This window comes from Pelobates fuscus, chromosome 2, assembly GCF_036172605.1.
Source record: "Pelobates fuscus isolate aPelFus1 chromosome 2, aPelFus1.pri, whole genome shotgun sequence".
Taxonomy (NCBI): Eukaryota; Metazoa; Chordata; class Amphibia; order Anura; family Pelobatidae; genus Pelobates; species Pelobates fuscus.
In genome coordinates this window covers 443,128,446-443,150,690 of record NC_086318.1, presented here as the reverse complement: position 1 = coordinate 443,150,690, position 22,245 = coordinate 443,128,446, and the positions used below count along the sequence as shown (strand labels likewise).

Sequence of the window (22,245 nt, the reverse complement as noted above, 5' to 3'; positions counted from 1 at the left end):
AAGAGCAGCCTGCTACACTCTCTGGAGTAGGAGAGGTCTGCCCACTGGAAGCTGGATCCTTGTCTTGGATCCAGGGTGAGTGGAGGACCGTGAGACCCCCAGCCAAGCTGTAACGCTAGAAGTGGGGACTACAGTGCTGATGGTGTCTGGTGGAGTGTTTGGAGTCCTCGGTGAGCACTAGGAGCATCGATTGGCGGAGGCACCTGATCGGGGTGCCAGGCAGTCCACCACATTTACATTATAAAAAAACAACAAATGTGATGCATCACATTTTTTTTTTTTTTAATCTAATCATTAAAAGTTATGTTTTTTTAAGACCGAGAGTGCGGACCATCTCTTCGATTTTTGTATACATGTGACCACAGCCTGGCACCCGGCATTTACAATTATATTGGAATAAATCTTTGGATTTCTCAAACGTTCACAAAGTTTCAGTTCCCGATCTTTCTCTTGTTATCCTTACTAATTACCGCAATTCTGCCATTAAACCTTATTGTAGTTGTAGCAGAATCCCTTTTTGTTCAGCTGTCCGTATGCCCCGTTCGTTTACCGAATTCCCTCGCTGTTTGGCCCCTTGTTTGCACCTTCATAATCAATGACCACCCCTGCCACAAATTAGTTATCATGGCACTGCAGGTTCCCTCTCTCTCCCACCCCCCAATCCCCGGTTGCTGAAGGGGTGAAAACCTCTTTAGTCACTTACCCGAGGCAGCGACGATGTCCCTCGGCGTTGCCTCCTCCTCCGCGCCGCTCCTCCTACTGACTCCGTCGGCCGGATTTTCAATGCTTTCCTATGAGGAAATGAGCGACGCTGGAGGTCTTCACACAGCGTAAGGAGGTCCAGCGACGCTCTAGTCAGGAAGTGACCTCTAGTGGCTGTCTAATAGACAGCCACTAGACGTGGAGTTAACCCTGCAAGGTAATTATTGCAGTTTATTAAAAAACTGCAATAATTACACTTGCAGGGTTAAGAGTAGTGGGAGTTGGCACCCAGACCACTCCAATGGGCAGAAGTGGTCTGGGTGCCTGGAGTGTCCCTTTAAAGTGTTTTCCCTGTGTGGCCGCCGTTCGTATAACCAAATGCACGTGTTCAAACAATTGGCGGCCATTTTGTCTCCAAAACGAGGGCAGCGGTACATGGTCGTCGATGCCGTGGAACTAATTTTAGATACGCGACACTGCGAACACCCGGGAAACTGGTACAGTTGCCCATGCAACTTCCCGAACAGTTAAGAGAACGGCGTTCGGGAGGCATAAACTACCGAACAGGGGGAGCATTCATACACTAATAGTCAGGGGATAGATTTATCACTGTTCGTGTGAGAACCCCTGAAAGATAACCGGTCGTTGCCTTGTTTTCTCTGGAACGGGTTTGGAGCATTACCTTGTGGACGACTGGTCAAAACTTAATTCAACTGGCGTTCCTGAACCACCAAAGGGATCTGAGTGATATTTCGGCAAAGTGTGCGCTCAGATCCAAGCTATTTGGTGATATGACTTTTGTGGGGTTCTGAAGTATTGAAATGTATTTTTGGATGTTTTTAAATAGTGTAGATTTTTCTGTACCTGAGAGATAATTGAGTTATAGTTTTTTATCACGCAATTATCTCTCCGGCACTGAGGATCTTGGGAAGAAAAGTCCTGTGACTAAGAAATCCCATGCTAGGGACAATGTATAAAAGCCGTGTGTGGCAGGAAAAAGACAGTGGCAGTTGCTGGGGAGGAGGTGGAATATCTACTTGGTGTTTTCTTGTTCCTGATTTTACTCTTGGCTGATCCAGCAAAGAGGAAGTCCCTGCTAGGACTAGGGCTCCGCTACAGTAGTGTCTCTGTCATAAAAGCTAAATATGTTTGTTGTATTTAATAATCAATTTTCCTGAGGAAGATCCGATCGTTAACTCTAATTACATGTCATTTAAAGTGCTACATTCTGTCCCTATCACTGATTCAACTAAATATATTGTTCGCCTTTTATTTAATCTGGTCTCATTGCTTCCCCTCCCATCAAACACTAGATGTTAAATAAAAGCTAACACACATAGTGTGTGTGAAATGTATGTACATAGCTCTGGGGGTTATATACATGCTATACAGATCAGTGTACAACCTGATGGTAAATGTAACCACATCTACTGAGCAATGGTGGTAATCGATGACATACAAATATCGCTTGACAAAGACTCCATTGGGAGTCGAAACGTTGCACTGTTCCACTTGTTCTAATAAAGGTGCCTGAAGGCGTTGGAATGCCTGGACCCTTTTTCTAATACTAGTATTTATTATCTTCTGGGCTTGTGCTGGCCCCTTGTTCAGCTAAGCACCCTGTCTTTAGCGAATTGAGTGCGGTTCCTTTTCCATTTTTGCAATACAAATATCGATGCGCTGTTCAGCTGGGGTAAGAAGTTCTGTTTGAGCACGTTATTATAGCTTGTTAGTAGTATTCGGCTGTGTGTGACCTTTAGTTCCTCGTGTCATTTTAGATTGTTAGTAGTATTCGGAAGTGTGTGACATTCAGTTCCTTGTGTAATTTTAGATTGTTAGTAGTATTCGACTGTGTGTGACATTCTTGTCCTTGTGTAATTTTAGTTTGTTGGTAGCATTCAACTGTGTGTGACATAATTCTTGTCCTTGTGTAATTTTTGTTTGTTGGTAGCATTCGACTGTGTGTGACATTCTTGTCCTTGTGTAATTTTAGTTTGTTGGTAGCATTCGACTGTGTGTGACATTCTTGTCCTTGTGTAATTTTTGTTTGTTGGTAGTATTCGACTGTGTGTGACATTCTTGTCCTTTTGTAATTTTAGTTTGTTGGTAGTATTCGGCGGTGTGTGGCATTCAGTTCCTCGTGTAATTTTAGTTTGTTAGTAGTATTCAGCGGTGTGTGGCTTTCAGTTCCTTGTGTGATTTTTTTTGTTAGTTAGTAGTTTTTGGCAGGGTGTGGTATTCAGCTCATCGTGTAATTTTAGTTTGTTAGTAGTATTCGGCGGTGTGTGGCATTCAGTTCCTCGTGTAATTTTAGTTTGTTAGTAGTATTCGGCGGTGTGAGACATTCAGTTCCTCGTGTAATTTTAGTTTGTTAGTAGTATTTGGCGGTGTGTGGCATTCAGTTCCTCGTGTAATTTTAGTTTGTTAGTAGTATTCGGCGGTGTGTGGCATTCAGTTCCTCGTGTAATTTTAGTTTGTTAGTAGTATTCGGCGGTGTGTGGCATTCAGTTCCTCGTGTAATTTTAGTTTGTTAGTAGTATTCGGCGGTGTGTGGCATTCAGTTCCTCGTGTAATTTTAGTTTGTTAGTAGTATTCGGCGGTGTGTGACATTCAGTTCCTCGTGTAATTTTAGTTTGTTAGTAGTATTCGGCGGTGTGTGGCATTCAGTTCCTAGTGTAATTTTAGTTTGTTAGTAGTATTCGGCAGTGTGTGGCATTCAGTTCCTCGTGTAATTTTAGTTTGTTAGTAGTATTTGGCGGTGTGTGGCATTCAGTTCCTCGTGTAATTTTAGTTTGTTAGTAGTATTTGGCGGTGTGAGACATTCAGTTCCTCGTGTAATTTTAGTTTGTTAGTAGTATTCGGCGGTGTGTGGCATTCAGTTCCTCGTGTAATTTTAGTTTGTTAGTAGTATTCGGCAGTGTGTGGCATTCAGTTCCTCGTGTAATTTTAGTTTGTTAGTACTATTCGGCGGTGTGTGACATTCAGTTCCTCGTGTAATTTTAGTTTGTTAGTAGTATTTGGCGGTGTGAGACATTCAGTTCCTCGTGTAATTTTAGTTTGTTAGTAGTATTCGGCAGTGTGTGGCATTCAGTTCCTCGTGTAATTTTAGTTTGTTAGTAGTATTTGGCGGTGTGTGGCATTCAGTTCCTCGTGTAATTTTAGTTTGTTAGTAGTATTCGGCGGTGTGTGACATTCAGTTCCTCGTGTAATTTTAGTTTGTTAGTAGTATTCGGCAGTGTGTGACATTCAGTTCCTCGTGTAATTTTAGTTTGTTAGTAGTATTCGGCAGTGTGTGGCATTCAGTTCCTCGTGTAATTTTAGTTTGTTAGTACTATTCGGCGGTGTGTGACATTCAGTTCCTCGTGTAATTTTAGTTTGTTAGTAGTATTCGGCGGTGTGTGACATTCAGTTCCTCGTGTAATTTTAGTTTGTTAGTACTATTCGGCAGTGTGTGACATTCAGTTCCTCGTGTAATTTTAGTTTGTTGGTAGTATTCGGCGGTGTGTGGCATTCAGTTCCTCGTGTAATTTTAGTTTGTTAGTAGTATTCGGCGGTGTGTGACCTTCAGTTCCTAGTGTAAATTTGTGGCTCATGTACCGGAAAGTTCAGTCCAGATTTGTTCAAATCCGTATAAAGCTGGACGACCATGGGTCCCTTGCTGCTGTGTGCGCTGTAGACTTTATTAGCATGTCAGTGTACACATGGTTTACAAATTTTTGGAATAAATAACTCCCATGATTCATTGCCAGCTATCACTCTCAGGCAGTTTGAGTCCGACTATATACAGTAATATTTTTGTATACTGTATTCATATTTATGTAAAGGCCGTGCCAAAATTAGGAGAAGGGTTTGAGGTCAATAACTTTTTAATTATTAATTAACCAGTCCCAATGGTGTTACATACAATGAATACTTAATGTATGGAGATTTGTTTGACTCGGAAGTTCCATTTGCCGCCTCGCAAAGTCTGACTCTTTCGATTGTTCTTAACATTAGTTAATGTTTGTAGCTCTAGCGCTTGAATTTCTATACGGATACTCTTCTTGAGCTGCTCAAGCGTTTGTCCACATACACCTGCTCCTTCAGATATCCCCACAGGAAGCAATCGGGAGCTGAATGGTCGGGGGAACGTGTTGTGGTGGCCAATTAATCCTAGAATTTCTTGAAATTATCAGTTTGGACAATTGTCTCAGGTGGTCCATTGTGGCCTTTGCTGTATGGGCAGTATCCTCATCCTGTTGAAACCACATCTAAAGGTTATTTTCCACTACAGGATGTAATAAATTTAAATAATTTCCCGATATCTCACATCAATAAAATTCCACTATTGTTACTCATTGTTCCTTCGTGAAATTACCCGTGATGAATCTCCCAAGGCTCCGTTATAATATAAACCTGCGTCATAAAAATCTTCGGACTGAAATGTTGATTCACCTGCATGTACCTCCAGAATGCAGAAGCCTTTATTCTGGAGAGCATGAGAAGACGTTTTGCGATGTTTCTAGGTGTTTATTGCACGTTGTGGATGTTCTATGTGGAAATAGAATTCCAGCACACTGTTACTGCACTGCTAATCGTATTAACTGTCTGCTTTTCTCCATTTTCAGGTACGTTCGAATCGTGGGGACGCATAACACGGTCAATAAGGTTTTCCATCTCGTGGCGTTCGAATGCATGTTCACCAGCAAGTCATTTACACTGGAGAAAGGCTTATTGGGTAAGTGACGGTCCGCATGCTATCTCAGAGCAGTATAATGAAATCTCGGTATACAGTATGCACACAGTCTGTCTCAATGGGTGGAGCGATCTCAGAGCAGTATAATGAAATCTCGGTATACAGTATGCACACAGTCTGTCTCAATGGGTAGAGCTGTCTCAGAGCAGTATAATGAAATCTCGGTATACAGTATGCACACAGTCTGTCTCAATGGGTGGAGCGATCTCAGAGCAGTATAATGAAATCTCTGTATACAGTATGCACACAGTCTGTCTCAATAGGGGAGCTGTCTCAGAGCAGTATAATGAAATCTCGGTATACAGTATGCACACAGTCTGTCTCAATAGGGTAGCTGTCTCAGAGCAGTATAATGAAATCTCGGTATACAGTATGCACACAGTCTGTCTCAATAGGGGAGCTATCTCAGAGCAGTATAATTAAATCTCTGTATACAGTATGCACACAGTCTGTCTCAATAGGGGAGCTATCTCAGAGCAGTATAATTAAATCTCTGTATACAGTATGCACACATTCTGTCTCAATGGGTGGAGCTGTCTCAGAGCAGTATAATTAAATCTCTGTATACAGTATGCACACAGTCTGTCTCAATGGGTGGCGCTGTCTCAGAGCAGTATAATTAAATCTCTGTATACAGTATGCACACAGTCTGTCTCAATGGGTGGCGCTGTCTCAGAGCAGTATAATTAAATCTCGGTATACAGTATGCACACAGTCTGTCTCAATGGGTGGAGCTGTCTCAGAGCAGTATAATGAAATCTCTGTATACATTATGCACACAGTCTGCCTCAATGGGTGGAGCGATCTCAGAGCAGTATAATGAAATCTCTGTATACAGTATGCACACAGTCTGTCTCAATGGGTGGAGCTATCTCAGAACAGTATAATGAAATCTCAGTATACAGTATGCACACAGTCTGTCTCAATGGGTGGTGCTGTCTCAGAGCAGTATAATGAAATCTCTGTATACAGTATGCACACAGTCTGTCTCAATGGGTGGAGCTATCTCAGAGCAGTATAATGAAATCTCAGTATACAGTATGCACACAGTCTGTCTCAATAGGGGAGCTGTCTCAGAGCAGTGTAATTAAATCTCTGTATACAGTATGCACACAGTCTGTCTCAATGGGTGGAGCTGTTGGGTGACGGTCCGCAAGCTATCTCAGAGCAGTATAATTAAATCTCGGTATACAGTATGCACACAGTCTGTCTCAATGGGTGGAGCTGTTGGGATTTTTAGGCTATTGTATAATTTGTTTATCTTCCACTTTCATGAACCATCATTCTATTTCATCTTGTAAGTAAATGTTTAGTTTGAATTATGGAGCTGTAGCCCAGATGTGGTTACCTTAAAGTGGGTCTGCCACCTAAGAATGTTTTATTAACAGACAATTTATCGTATATTGAACCCTGCTCCGGAGTCCTTAAGATGATAGAGTTAAAGGGTTTAGGTTGGAGAATGCATTTTATATGTTAACGCATTTAAAATATGCAGTGAAAAAAATGTACATTTATTAAAACAAATCTCTCTCAAAATACCTTTCCTCACTGCCTAAAAAGCCACTATTCCTCGGATACTGAATTTCTGTCAAATTAATGCTGATTAGCCCCCTATTTGTTAGTGCTGAGCATTGTCCAATTAAATACTTCTCATACAGAAACATCCAAACCACCTGGAACATAACAAAACCTATTATGAACACTTACATTAACCTAATCTACTGCATATACCCCAAACATATTTGTAATACGGGAATCGGGTAATGTTGGTGTGTTACTGTGCATGCTGGGTAATATATTCTAAGAACGGGAATCGGGAAATGTTGGTGTGTTACTGTGCATTCTGGGTGATATATTCTAAGAACGGAAATCGGGTAATGTTAGTGTGTTACTGTGCATGCTGGGTAATATATTCTAAGAACGGGAATCAGGAAATGTTGGTGTGTTACTGTGCATTCTGGGTGATATATTCTAAGAACGGGAATCGGTAATGTTAGTGTGTTACTGTGCATGCTGGGTAATATATTCTAAGAACGGGAATCGGGTAATGTTAGTGTGTTACTGTGCATGCTGGGTAATATATTCTAAGAACGGGAATCGGGTAATGTTAGTGTGTTACTGTGCATGCTGGGTAATATATTCTAAGAACGGGAATCGGGTAATGTTGGTGTGTTACTGTGCATGCTGGGTAATATATTCTAAGAACGGGAATCGGGTAATGTTAGTGTGTTACTGTGCATGCTGGGTAATATATTCTAAGAACGGGAATCGGGTAATGTTAGTGTGTTACTGTGCATGCTGGGTAAGATATTCTAAGAACGGGTATCGGGTAATGTTAGTGTGTTACTGTGCATGCTGGGTAATATATTCTAAGAACGGGAATCGGGTAATGTTGGTGTTACATAGTTATATAGTTACATAGTTAGATAGCTGAAAAGAGACTTGCGTCCATCAAGTTCAGCCTTCCTCACACCTGTTTTTTGCTGTTGATCCAAAAGGCAAAAAAAAAACAAAAAAACAAAAAAAAAAACAGTTTGAAGCACAATTTTGCAAAAAGCTAGGACAAAAAAATCCTTCTTGTCCCCAGAATGGCAGTCAGATTTATCCTTGAATCAAGCACATATTACCCTACATTGAAAGATTATATCCTTGAATATTCTGTCTTTGCAAGTATGCATAGGTGTGTTACTGTGCATGCTGGGTGATATATTCTAAGAACGGGAATCGGGTAATGTAAGTGTGTTACTGTGCATGCTGGGTAATATATTCTAAGAACGGGAGTCGGGTAATGTTAGTGTGTTACTGTGCATGCTGGGTAATGTTAGTGTGTGTCTTCTTGATATGTAAATAGAGAGGTTTATTTGGTTTTTCTGTTTTGTTTGTGTTTTACTTTAACCCCTTAAGGACCAAACTTCTGGAATAAAAGGGAATCATGACGTGTCAGACACGTCATGTGTCCTTAAGGGGTTAACAAGAGATTTGTTTTAATGTTCTTTCTCCTGGATCCCTCGGATTCACAGGGTTAATCTCTCACCATGGCTTGCCCTGTGGTAATGCAAGGGTTATAATGTTTAGCAGACAATTTGAAAACACATTTCACTTTTTAGCTTTGAAAGTCGTTGCTTTAGGTGGAAGTAAACTTTTGATAGCTTTCCAAGCTCCCGTGTCTAATTAGATGGTTGATTTTATGTCAAAAACTAATTAAAGACTAATTTAAAAGGAAGCATCAGATCCTGAAATAGTTTACATTTTGATTGTAGCAATGAGTTCTTTATTTGGCGTTACAAATAGCCTCTAAAACATTCCTTTATACTTCTCTTCATGGTGGTACCTCGGATCCTCGGATTAATGTAGATCAAAATTACATATTGTCCATACCTTATTATATATTATCCAACCTTATTATATCTAAATTACATATTACATATTGTCCATTCCTTATTATATATAAATTACATATTATACATACCTTATTATATATAAATTACATATTACATATTGTCCATTCCTTATTATATATAAATTACATATTCTATATTATCCATACCTTATTATATATAAATTACATATTACATATTCTCCATTCCTTATTATATATAAATTACATATTACCTATTATCCATACCTTATTTTATAAAAAATGCATATTACATATTATCCATTCCTTATTATATATAAATTACATATTACCTATTATCCATACCTTATTTTATAAAAATGCATATTATATATTATCCATTTCTTATTATATATAAATTACATATTACATATTACCCATACCTTATTATATATAAATTACATATTACATATTATCCATTCCTTATTTTATACAAATTACATATTACATATTACCCATACCTTATTATATATAAATTACATATTACATATTATCCATTCCTTATTATATATAAATTACATATTACCTATTATCCATACCTTATTTTATAAAAAATGCATATTACATATTATCCATGCCTTATTATATATAAATTACATATTATCCATTCCTTATGATATATAAATTACATATTACATATTATCCATACCTTATTATATATAAATTACATATTTCATATTGTCCATTCCTTATTATATATAAATTACATATTATCCATTCCTTATTATATATAAATTACATATTACATATTGTCCATTCCTTATTATATATAAATTACATATTATCCATTCCTTATTATATATAAATTACATATTCTATATTATCCATACCTTATTATATATAAATTACATATTACATATTGTCCATTCCTTATTATATATAAATTACATATTATCCATTCCTTATTATATATAAATTACATATTACATATTGTCCATTCCTTATTATATATAAACTGCATATTATATATTATCCATACCTTATTATATATAAATTGCATATTACATATTGTCCATTCCTTATTATACATAAATTACATATTATTCATTCCTTATTATATATAAATTACAGATTACATATTGTCCATTCCTTATTATATATAAACTACATATTATATATTATCCACACCTTATTATATATAAATTACATATTACATATTGTCCATTCCTTATTATATATAAATGACATATTATCCATTCCTTATTATATATATAAATTACATATTACAAATTGTCCATTCCTTATTATATATAAATTACATATTACATTGTATCCATTCATTATTATATATAAATTACATATTATATATTATCCGTACCTTATTATATATAAATTACATATTACATTGTATCCATTCATTATTATATATAAATTACATATTATATATTATCCGTACCTTATATATAAATTACATATTAACCATATCTTATTATAAACAAATAGAAAGGAGTGCACTCGAGAGGACTTCTTAGAAAAAATCAGTTCAGTTTATTTTGCAAACGTGCAAACATTCAAAGACGATCAAAAAATGAATTATCCATACCTAATATATATAAATTACATATTATCCATTCCTTATTACATATAAATTACATATTACATATTATCCATTCCATATTATATATAAATGACATATTACATATTATCCATACCTTATTATATATAAATGACATATTACATATGGTCCATTCCTTATTATATATAAATTGCATATTATCCATTCCTTATTATATATATTACATATTATCCATTCCTTATTATATATAAATTACATATTATCCATACCTTATTATATATAAATTACATATTACATATTATCCATTCCTTATTATATATATAAATTACATATTACAAATTGTCCATTCCTTATTATATATAAATTACATATTACATTGTATCCATTCATTATTATATATAAATTACATATTATATATTATCCGTACCTTATTATATATAAATTACATATTAACCATATCTTCTTATAAACAAATAGAAAGGAGTGCACTCGAGAGGACTTCTTAGAAAAAATCAGTTCAGTTTATTTTGCAAACGTGCAAACATTCAAAGATGATCAAAAAACGAATTATCCATACCTAATATATATAAATTACATATTATCCATTCCTTATTATATATAAATTACATATTATCCATTCCTTATTACATATATATTACATATTATCCATTCCATATTATCCATACCTTATTATATATAAATGACATATTACATATTATCCATTCCTTATTATATATAAATTACATATTGTCTATTCCTTATGATATATAAATGACATATTACATATTGTCCATTCCTTATTATATATAAATTACATATTGTCCATCCCTTATTATATATAAATTGCATATTATCCATTCCTTATTATATATATATTACATATTATCCATTCCTTATTATATATAAATTACATATTACATATCACATATCATCCATTCCTTATTATATATAAATTACATATTGTCCATTCCTTATTATAAAGAAATTACATATTGTCCATATCGTATTATACATAAATTACATATTATCCATTCCTTATTATGTATAAATTACATATTGTCCATTCCTTATTATATATAAATTACATATTACATATTATCCATACCTTATTATATATAGATTACATATTATCCATTCCTTATTATATATAAATTACATATTGTCCATTCCTTATTATATATAAATTACATATTATCCATTCCTTATTATATATAAATTACGTATTAGCTATAGCTTATTATATGTAAATTACTTATTATCTATACCTTATTATTATATATAAATTGCATATTATCCATTTCTTATTGTATATAAATTACGTATTGCATATTATCTATAACTTATTATATATAAATTACAGACTGTCTGTATATTGTTATATAAATTACAGACTGACCGTATATCGTTATATAAATTACAGACTGTTCGTATATCGTTATATAAATTACAGACTGTCCGTATATCGTTATATAAATTACAGACTCTGTATATCATTATATATAAATTACAGACTATATGTATATTGTTTTATATAAATTAGACTGTCTGTATATTGTTATATATACATTAGACTGTCCGTATATCCTATATATATTACAGACTGTCTGTATATCATATATAAATTACAGACTGTCTGTATATCATATATAAATTACAGACTGTCTGTATATCATTAGTAACAGTGAATAGTATAGAAGTGGCGCTAAAGGGTCAAATCGGTGGATGGTGCAGCCAAAACCAAGTATATCACCACTAAATATACTTAAAGAAACATACACAACCAAAAAAGTTTGAGCGCACACACACACCAAACAGGAGTGGTTACCTGGGGTATAGCAAATAGGTATCTCCTCCTTAATACACAATGATAGGGTTTGACAAATGGAAAATCCCTATATAAAAAATATAAATACAGAGAAGAACATAGTGCAACCTGTATAGTATATATACTTGAAAGTGAAAATTTGAGATGGAATCACTCACACTTTTTTGAGCCGTTTGGAAGTAGGCTCAGGACTTATACAGCTTTCATGTCACTTAAATGGGACATGCACATTTACTGGAATCCTCAGGCCAGTTCCCCTTAGGTCCCAATGATCATCAAGTTTGAAGTCAGGAGTCAGGAGCCAGGAGCCAGGAGTATCAGAATAGTAATTTATTTTAACGGATAGTTAAAAGATAAGTAATAAAAAGCAATATTGCACACACAACGCGTTTCAACCAACTAGATGTGGTCTTCCTCAGGTGCTCTTCTAAGTTACAATGGATATACCACAGTTTATATAGGGGAATCATTACCTGCTTAATTAAACAAATTCACAGCACTTGTATATGTAATTACCCTTATATGGTCCGGACCGGATGTGGTCTGCCACCTCCAATATGGCTGCACATCCGGTTCGGAAGGGCATATAAAACAGATCAAATATACAATATACAGAAAACAATTAATAAAGACAGTCAATAAATCCTATCCCCATCACAGTCAGCTACCATGATATGATAAAATCATGTGTGACTGTGAAAATAGGTATATCTAAGGTTCTTTCGATATTCCGTTTCGTCACTTCCGGTGACGTATCCAAAGATGGAGTCCGCCCGTCGCGTCACTTCCGGTGACGCATATATCAGCCGAGCCCATCAATCTTGCTTCTGGTGTCATAATAGGGAGGCGGAAACACTCTCTTCGTTCTCCTGGGAGTATAGGAGTGTCCATTTTTGCTTTGAGGATAAGGTGGCCATCTTAAGAGTGGGCAAATAGTCCTCTTATGAATAATTTCACACGCAAGGCACATATTGCATATAAATAAAAGAAAAACACAAAATATACATGTATTAATACCAACATCCACTTTACACATATAACTGCAACCCATTTTATGACTAATTAATGCAGATAATAAATACATTGCATTATTTAAGGGTGCATCAATGTAGCAACGTTAAATAAACCATCTATAAAAGTTCCTGTACTAGGAAAAATGAAATATAAAAAATAGCTGTCTATTAATAACCTGATCTCAACCGACTAGACCAGAAATGATATAGAATAAAATAATTATAAATAATTAGATAAAACATCCTAAAAAAGGACCATATTAAAAATAGAAAAGATATAAATGCTATAAAAATTCCTCGTAAATGAGTTCTCAGATACCATCAATTATAGCAGTTTATTGATCTCAAAATCAATGTTGAGACCCTTTGGGGCCAGAGAGCGTAATTCGAAAATCCACTTGGATTCTTTTAAACTAAGGGCTTTCGATATATCTCCACCTCTCCAGTGTCCCACTACTTTTTCAATAGCAAAAAAGCTCAGAAACTTAGGGTCCGAGCCATGATGTTGTAAGAAGTGTCTCGATACACTATGGTTCGGGAACCCTTTTTGAATATTTCTTAAATGTTCACTAAGCCTAATTTTAAGTTGGCGGGACGTTTTCCCTACGTATTGGTATCCACAACTACATTGCAAAAGATAGATGACATAAGTAGAGTGACACGTGATTAAGGTTTTAATGTGATATTCTTTTTTAGTCACTGTAGAGTGGAATTTCTCTACCTTCTTGTTATTCAATCTTAGGGTGTTGCAGCAGGCTCTGCACGCCCCACAATAGAAAAAACCTTTTTGTTCTTGTGTCCAATCACTTAAAAAGTTTCTTGGTACTTCAGTTTTAATAAAACTGGAAGTTACCATTTGTTTGAGATTTCTTGCACCCCTGAATATAAATTTGGGCTTTGTGCCTACAAATTGTTTAATATCCTCCTCATGTTGTAAAATGTGCCAGTTCTTGTTGATAATTTTCTTGATGGCACCTATATTGCTAGAAAAATTAAAAATAAAGGGGATCTGTTTTTGTTCACTTAAATCCTGTTTACTTTTGTATTGTAACAGGGGGGATCTATCCATGTCCCCGACTTGATCTATTTTTTCCTGTAAATCGTCACTCTCATACCCTTTTTGTATTAGCTGGTTTTTAAGGGACATAGCCTGACTAGTATAGTCCTCTTTTTTGGTACAGTTCCTTCGTATCCGAAGGAACTGTCCTTTGGGTATGTTGTTTAGCCAAGGACGATGGTGGCAGCTATCCAATTCGATAAAACTGTTAACATCTACCTTTTTGAAAAAAGTTTTAGTCATTAAAACTTGGTCCTGAATAAAAACATTCAGATCCAAAAAAATCAACATTGTTATTGCTCACATTTTGTGTGAGGGAGATTCCCCACTCATTATCATTGAGGTAAGTAAAAAATTCTAAAAGTGTCTTCTCCGGCCCCTTCCAAATAATAAAAATATCGTCAATATATCTTTTATAGAGGACCAAGTTTGCGCCAAAGCCATGTCCCCCAAAGACGAAAGTACGTTCCCAAAAGGACATGAATAAGTTCGCATAACTTGGCGCAAACTTGGTCCCCATAGCTGTCCCTTTGATTTGCATAAAGAACTCCTCCTCAAACCAAAAATAGTTGTTTTGTAGGATCATGCGAATTCCCTCCAAAATAAACGACCTTTGGGGGTCTCCATATGCCTCAGTAGCCTCGAGATAAAATTCGACGGCTTTACATCCTATATCATGTTGGATAATTGTATAGAGGCTAGATACATCGCATGTTGCAAGTAAATAATCCTCTTGCCAACTAAAATGTTTTAGAATATTCAGCAGACTCATCGAGTCTTGTAAAAATGCTGGAGTCTTTTTAACCAAAGGTTGTAGGTGGTAATCGATATATTGGGATAATGCAGATAGAACCGAGTCTATTCCAGAGACAATGGGGCGTCCTGGGGGGTTGGTTACGTCCTTGTGCATTTTGGGCAATATATATATGACAGGAATTCTTGGATGTTCAGGAAGTAGGAAGGAGAATTCTTTCTTATCTAAAATATTGTCCTCCAAACCTTTTTCCAAGAATATTTTTAAATTATTTCTAATTCCTTCTAAGGGATTATTCTTAAGTTTTACATATGTAGTTGTGTCATTTAATTGTCTGTATATTTCCCGTATGTACCAACTTTTATCAAGGACGACTATTCCTCCCCCCTTGTCTGCTGGTTTAACAACTATAGATATATCCTTTTTGATTGAGTCTATAGCTTTTCTCTCTTGAAAAGAGATATTTTGTTCAAACTTAGTAAGGGGCTTTATGTTATGTATGTCGGCCAGACAAGAATTTTCAAAAACCTTAATATTATCTGTTTTGAGAAAGGTGGGAAAAAAGTCTGACTTTTTCTTTAAATCAGTGTGGATAACTCCCGAATTCCCACTCACTGGAGCTGAATTCACCACTGAATCTGGTATGGTAGGATCTTGTCTATTAAAAAATTTCTTTAAACATAACTTTCTGGTATAGCGGTTGAGGTCAAGAAAAACTTCAAATTTATTAGCTGGACAGCTAGGTACAAATTTAAAACTCTTTGATAGAATCCCCTCTTCTGTTTTAGAAAGGACTCTATTAGACAAATTAAAAATTCTTATCTCACTTCCCTCTGCCTCCTTTTTCCCGGCATAATCTCTCCCTCCTCTCCCTCCTCTCTTTCCTCTTCTGATTTTCTGGTCCTTTTCCTTGGGGTTTCTTTTATCGGGGTTTTTCTCCCCATTCTGTTCCCTAAAAAAACATCCTCCCTAGTTTCAGTTCTAAGAGCCTCAAACCGATTTTTAAGGGGTATATATGGAGAGTTACTCCTAATAGGGCTTCTTCTCCTATATGAGGTCTTTCTTTCTCTGAACCTGCTCCATCTCTGAGGAAGTGGCGCAGGTCCAGGGAAATCGGATCTCAATCTTTCCGTATGAGAGGTCTTCCTAGGTTTCACAGGTGTATTCTCCCGAAAATAGGGTTTATGATTGTAAGGCCTACGGGTATCCTCAATTGGAGATTGAGGAACTCCTTTCCCAACTCTATAGTTATTATGGGACCTAGAGTACTGATGAGTGTCGCTATTTCGATATTGAAAGGAGGGTTTCCCCTTAGCTCCTGGAGTCCTTGGTCTCTCTTTATGTCTCTGATGATTATTCTCTTTTCTAGGCTTAGGTAACACCCTAACCTCATTATTAGCATAATCATCGAGATCCCTATTGAATTTCTTTTTTTTGTTAAAGATGAGACTTTTCTCAATTTTATTTTTTTTAATTGTAATCCTTTCTGAGAGACTTTCAAAATCCTTGGTCCCTACAAAGGGTTCTAGTCTGACTTTAATTCCCTTACAGCTCGTCAATTTCTCGTAAATTATCCCTTCTTTCGGTGATAATGATGTTAATCATGGTAATTGAAAATGATTCTAAAGCAGTAGTCCAGATTTTAATAAAACTTTCCTTTTCCCTATTGAATGTGGGGAACTTAGTAAACCTCAGCCCCCTAGGGGTGATTTCTCTCTCATCAGTACTCTAGGTCCCATAATAACTATAGAGTTGGGAAAGGAGTTCCTCAATCTCCAATTGAGGATACCCGTAGGCCTTACAATCATAAACCCTATTTTCGGGAGAATACACCTGTGAAACCTAGGAAGACCTCTCATACGGAAAGATTGAGATCCGATTTCCCTGGACCTGCGCCACTTCCTCAGAGATGGAGCAGGTTCAGAGAAAGAAAGACCTCATATAGGAGAAGAAGCCCTATTAGGAGTAACTCTCCATATATACCCCTTAAAAATCGGTTTGAGGCTCTTAGAACTGAAACTAGGGAGGATGTTTTTTTAGGGAACAGAATGGGGAGAAAAACCCCGATAAAAGAAACCCCAAGGAAAAGGACCAGAAAATCAGAAGAGGAAAGAGAGGAGGGAGAGGAGGGAGAGATTATGCCGGGAAAAAGGAGGCAGAGGGAAGTGAGATAAGAATTTTTAATTTGTCTAATAGAGTCCTTTCTAAAACAGAAGAGGGGATTCTATCAAAGAGTTTTAAATTTGTACCTAGCTGTCCAGCTAATAAATTTGAAGTTTTTCTTGACCTCAACCGCTATACCAGAAAGTTATGTTTAAAGAAATTTTTTAATAGACAAGATCCTACCATACCAGATTCAGTGGTGAATTCAGCTCCAGTGAGTGGGAATTCGGGAGTTATCCACACTGATTTAAAGAAAAAGTCAGACTTTTTTCCCACCTTTCTCAAAACAGATAATATTAAGGTTTTTGAAAATTCTTGTCTGGCCGACATACATAACATAAAGCCCCTTACTAAGTTTGAACAAAATATCTCTTTTCAAGAGAGAAAAGCTATAGACTCAATCAAAAAGGATATATCTATAGTTGTTAAACCAGCAGACAAGGGGGGAGGAATAGTCGTCCTTGATAAAAGTTGGTACATACGGGAAATATACAGACAATTAAATGACACAACTACATATGTAAAACTTAAGAATAATCCCTTAGAAGGAATTAGAAATAATTTAAAAATATTCTTGGAAAAAGGTTTGGAGGACAATATTTTAGATAAGAAAGAATTCTCCTTCCTACTTCCTGAACATCCAAGAATTCCTGTCATATATATATTGCCCAAAATGCACAAGGACGTAACCAACCCCCCAGGACGCCCCATTGTCTCTGGAATAGACTCGGTTCTATCTGCATTATCCCAATATATCGATTACCACCTACAACCTTTGGTTAAAAAGACTCCAGCATTTTTACAAGACTCGATGAGTCTGCTGAATATTCTAAAAAATTTTAGTTGGCAAGAGGATTATTTACTTGCAACATGCGATGTATCTAGCCTCTATACAATTATCCAACATGATATAGGATGTAAAGCCGTCGAATTTTATCTCGAGGCTACTGAGGCATATGGAGACCCCCAAAGGTCGTTTATTTTGGAGGGAATTCGCATGATCCTACAAAACAACTATTTTTGGTTTGAGGAGGAGTTCTTTATGCAAATCAAAGGGACAGCTATGGGGACCAAGTTTGCGCCAAGTTATGCGAACTTATTCATGTCCTTTTGGGAACGTACTTTCGTCTTTGGGGGACATGGCTTTGGCGCAAACTTGGTCCTCTATAAAAGATATATTGACGATATTTTTATTATTTGGAAGGGGCCGGAGAAGACACTTTTAGAATTTTTTACTTACCTCAATGATAATGAGTGGGGAATCTCCCTCACACAAAATGTGAGCAATAACAATGTTGATTTTTTGGATCTGAATGTTTTTATTCAGGACCAAGTTTTAATGACTAAAACTTTTTTCAAAAAGGTAGATGTTAACAGTTTTATCGAATTGGATAGCTGCCACCATCGTCCTTGGCTAAACAACATACCCAAAGGACAGTTCCTTCGGATACGAAGGAACTGTACCAAAAAAGAGGACTATACTAGTCAGGCTATGTCCCTTAAAAACCAGCTAATACAAAAAGGGTATGAGAGTGACGATTTACAGGAAAAAATAGATCAAGTCGGGGACATGGATAGATCCCCCCTGTTACAATACAAAAGTAAACAGGATTTAAGTGAACAAAAACAGATCCCCTTTATTTTTAATTTTTCTAGCAATATAGGTGCCATCAAGAAAATTATCAACAAGAACTGGCACATTTTACAACATGAGGAGGATATTAAACAATTTGTAGGCACAAAGCCCAAATTTATATTCAGGGGTGCAAGAAATCTCAAACAAATGGTAACTTCCAGTTTTATTAAAACTGAAGTACCAAGAAACTTTTTAAGTGATTGGACACAAGAACAAAAAGGTTTTTTCTATTGTGGGGCGTGCAGAGCCTGCTGCAACACCCTAAGATTGAATAACAAGAAGGTAGAGAAATTCCACTCTACAGTGACTAAAAAAGAATATCACATTAAAACCTTAATCACGTGTCACTCTACTTATGTCATCTATCTTTTGCAATGTAGTTGTGGATACCAATACGTAGGGAAAACGTCCCGCCAACTTAAAATTAGGCTTAGTGAACATTTAAGAAATATTCAAAAAGGGTTCCCGAACCATAGTGTATCGAGACACTTCTTACAACATCATGGCTCGGACCCTAAGTTTCTGAGCTTTTTTGCTATTGAAAAAGTAGTGGGACACTGGAGAGGTGGAGATATATCGAAAGCCCTTAGTTTAAAAGAATCCAAGTGGATTTTCGAATTACGCTCTCTGGCCCCAAAGGGTCTCAACATTGATTTTGAGATCAATAAACTGCTATAATTGATGGTATCTGAGAACTCATTTACGAGGAATTTTTATAGCATTTATATCTTTTCTATTTTTAATATGGTCCTTTTTTAGGATGTTTTATCTAATTATTTATAATTATTTTATTCTATATCATTTCTGGTCTAGTCGGTTGAGATCAGGTTATTAATAGACAGCTATTTTTTATATTTCATTTTTCCTAGTACAGGAACTTTTATAGATGGTTTATTTAACATTGCTACATTGATGCACCCTTAAATAATGCAATGTATTTATTATCTGCATTAATTAGTCATAAAATGGGTTGCAGTTATATGTGTAAAGTGGATGTTGGTATTAATACATGTATATTTTGTGTTTTTCTTTTATTTATATGCAATATGTGCCTTGCGTGTGAAATTATTCATAAGAGGACTATTTGCCCACTCTTAAGATGGCCACCTTATCCTCAAAGCAAAAATGGACACTCCTATACTCCCAGGAGAACGAAGAGAGTGTTTCCGCCTCCCTATTATGACACCAGAAGCAAGATTGATGGGCTCGGCTGATATATGCGTCACCGGAAGTGACGCGACGGGCGGACTCCATCTTTGGATACGTCACCGGAAGTGACGAAACGGAATATCGAAAGAACCTTAGATATACCTATTTTCACAGTCACACATGATTTTATCATATCATGGTAGCTGACTGTGATGGGGATAGGATTTATTGACTGTCTTTATTAATTGTTTTCTGTATATTGTATATTTGATCTGTTTTATATGCCCTTCCGAACCGGATGTGCAGCCATATTGGAGGTGGCAGACCACATCCGGTCCGGACCATATAAGGGTAATTACATATACAAGTGCTGTGAATTTGTTTAATTAAGCAGGTAATGATTCCCCTATATAAACTGTGGTATATCCATTGTAACTTAGAAGAGCACCTGAGGAAGACCACATCTAGTTGGTTGAAACGCGTTGTGTGTGCAATATTGCTTTTTATTACTTATCTTTTAACTATCCGTTAAAATAAATTACTATTCTGATACTCCTGGCTCCTGGCTCCTGACTCCTGACTTCAAACTTGATGATCATTGGGACCTAAGGGGAACTGGCCTGAGGATTCCAGTAAATGTGCATGTCCCATTTAAGTGACATGAAAGCTGTATAAGTCCTGAGCCTACTTCCAAACGGCTCAAAAAAGTGTGAGTGATTCCATCTCAAATTTTCACTTTCAAGTATATATACTATACAGGTTGCACTATGTTCTTCTCTGTATTTATATTTTTTATATAGGGATTTTCCATTTGTCAAACCCTATCATTGTGTATTAAGGAGGAGATACCTATTTGCTATACCCCAGGTAACCACTCCTGTTTGGTGTGTGTGTGTGCGCTCAAACTTTTTTGGTTGTGTCTGTATATCATATATAAATTACAGACTGTCTGTATAACATTATATATAAATTACAGACTGTCTGTATATTGTTATATATAAATTAGACGGTCCGTATATTGTTATATATACATTAGACTGTCCGTATATCATATATATATATTACAGACTGCCCGTATATCCTATATATATATTACAGACTGTCCGTATATCATATATATATTACAGACTGTCCGTATATCATATATATATTACAGACTGTCTGTATATCATATATATATTACAGACTGTCCGTATATCATATATATATTACAGACTGCCCGTATATCCTATATATGTATTACAGACTGTCCGTATATCCTATATATATATATATATTACAGACTGTCCGTATATCCTATATATATATTACAGACTGTCCGTATATCCTATATATATATTACAGACTGTCCGTATATCATATATATATATATTACAGACTGTCCGTATATCCTATATATATATATATTACAGACTGTCCGTATATCATATATATATTACAGACTGCCCGTATATCATATATATATTACAGACTGCCCGTATATCATATATATATTACAGACTGCCCGTATATCCTATATATATATATTACAGACTGTCCGTATATCATATATATATATTACAGACTGTCCGTATATCATATATATATTACAGACTATCTGTATAACATTATATATAAATTACTGTCTGGATATAGTTATTAATAAATTACAGACTGCCCGGATCTTGGAGAGTGGGTTAGTGTAAACTCTTTGTATCTCTGTAACAGTGTAAAGGCTCCTTTCCTCAGAGGTATTACTTTGGATGCTAGCACAGATATTGGATTTATACCATCATGCAGTATCAGGTTATCGGCAGAGTATCAATCGTGGATTTCAGGAACTGAATTGATTTTTGTATCTTTTTGTCCCACATATGGCCACCAGGGAGGACAGCAAAACTGCATAATTTAAATAATAACAATCATGTTAATGACTGGATGGCTTCTATACTTCTGCTATATTGTTCACGTTTTATTTCCTTCAAAGGGGTGGGGCAGGGGTGTCCCTTAAACATTTAATTTCAGATAATACTAATTAATGAAATCCAGTTTGCAGAGTTCTAATGGTCACCATTCTTGTCTATTTTTTTATGTTTGATTCCCGCACTCATTCAGTTCGATGTATCTCATAGATAAGAATTGAATCCAGTGTTTCTATTTGAGAAGGATTCATAGCTTGTTGAACCCCATGCTGTGCATGATGTCGGTGAACATTAAAACTTTCATTCTCGGGGCGTGGCTACCGGCCAAGCAAGATGGCAGCTTAAAGTTTTGCTCCGGCACTTGGGCTCCTCAAAAAAGCAATTGTTGAAATGGACG

At 35.9% G+C, this 22,245-nt stretch overlaps 1 protein-coding gene across 2 annotated transcripts in view; it reads left to right on the top strand.

Moving 5' to 3' along the window:
• The window catches only part of BTBD9 (BTB domain containing 9), a 205,881-nt gene that overhangs the window by 100,820 nt on the left and 82,816 nt on the right, over positions 1-22,245 (top strand). For both annotated transcript variants that reach the window (XM_063444128.1, XM_063444127.1), the window contains exon 7: positions 5,310-5,419. In XM_063444128.1, coding sequence (XP_063300198.1) covers positions 5,310-5,419 — 110 coding nt within the window. The remainder of the gene's footprint in view (positions 1-5,309; positions 5,420-22,245) is intronic.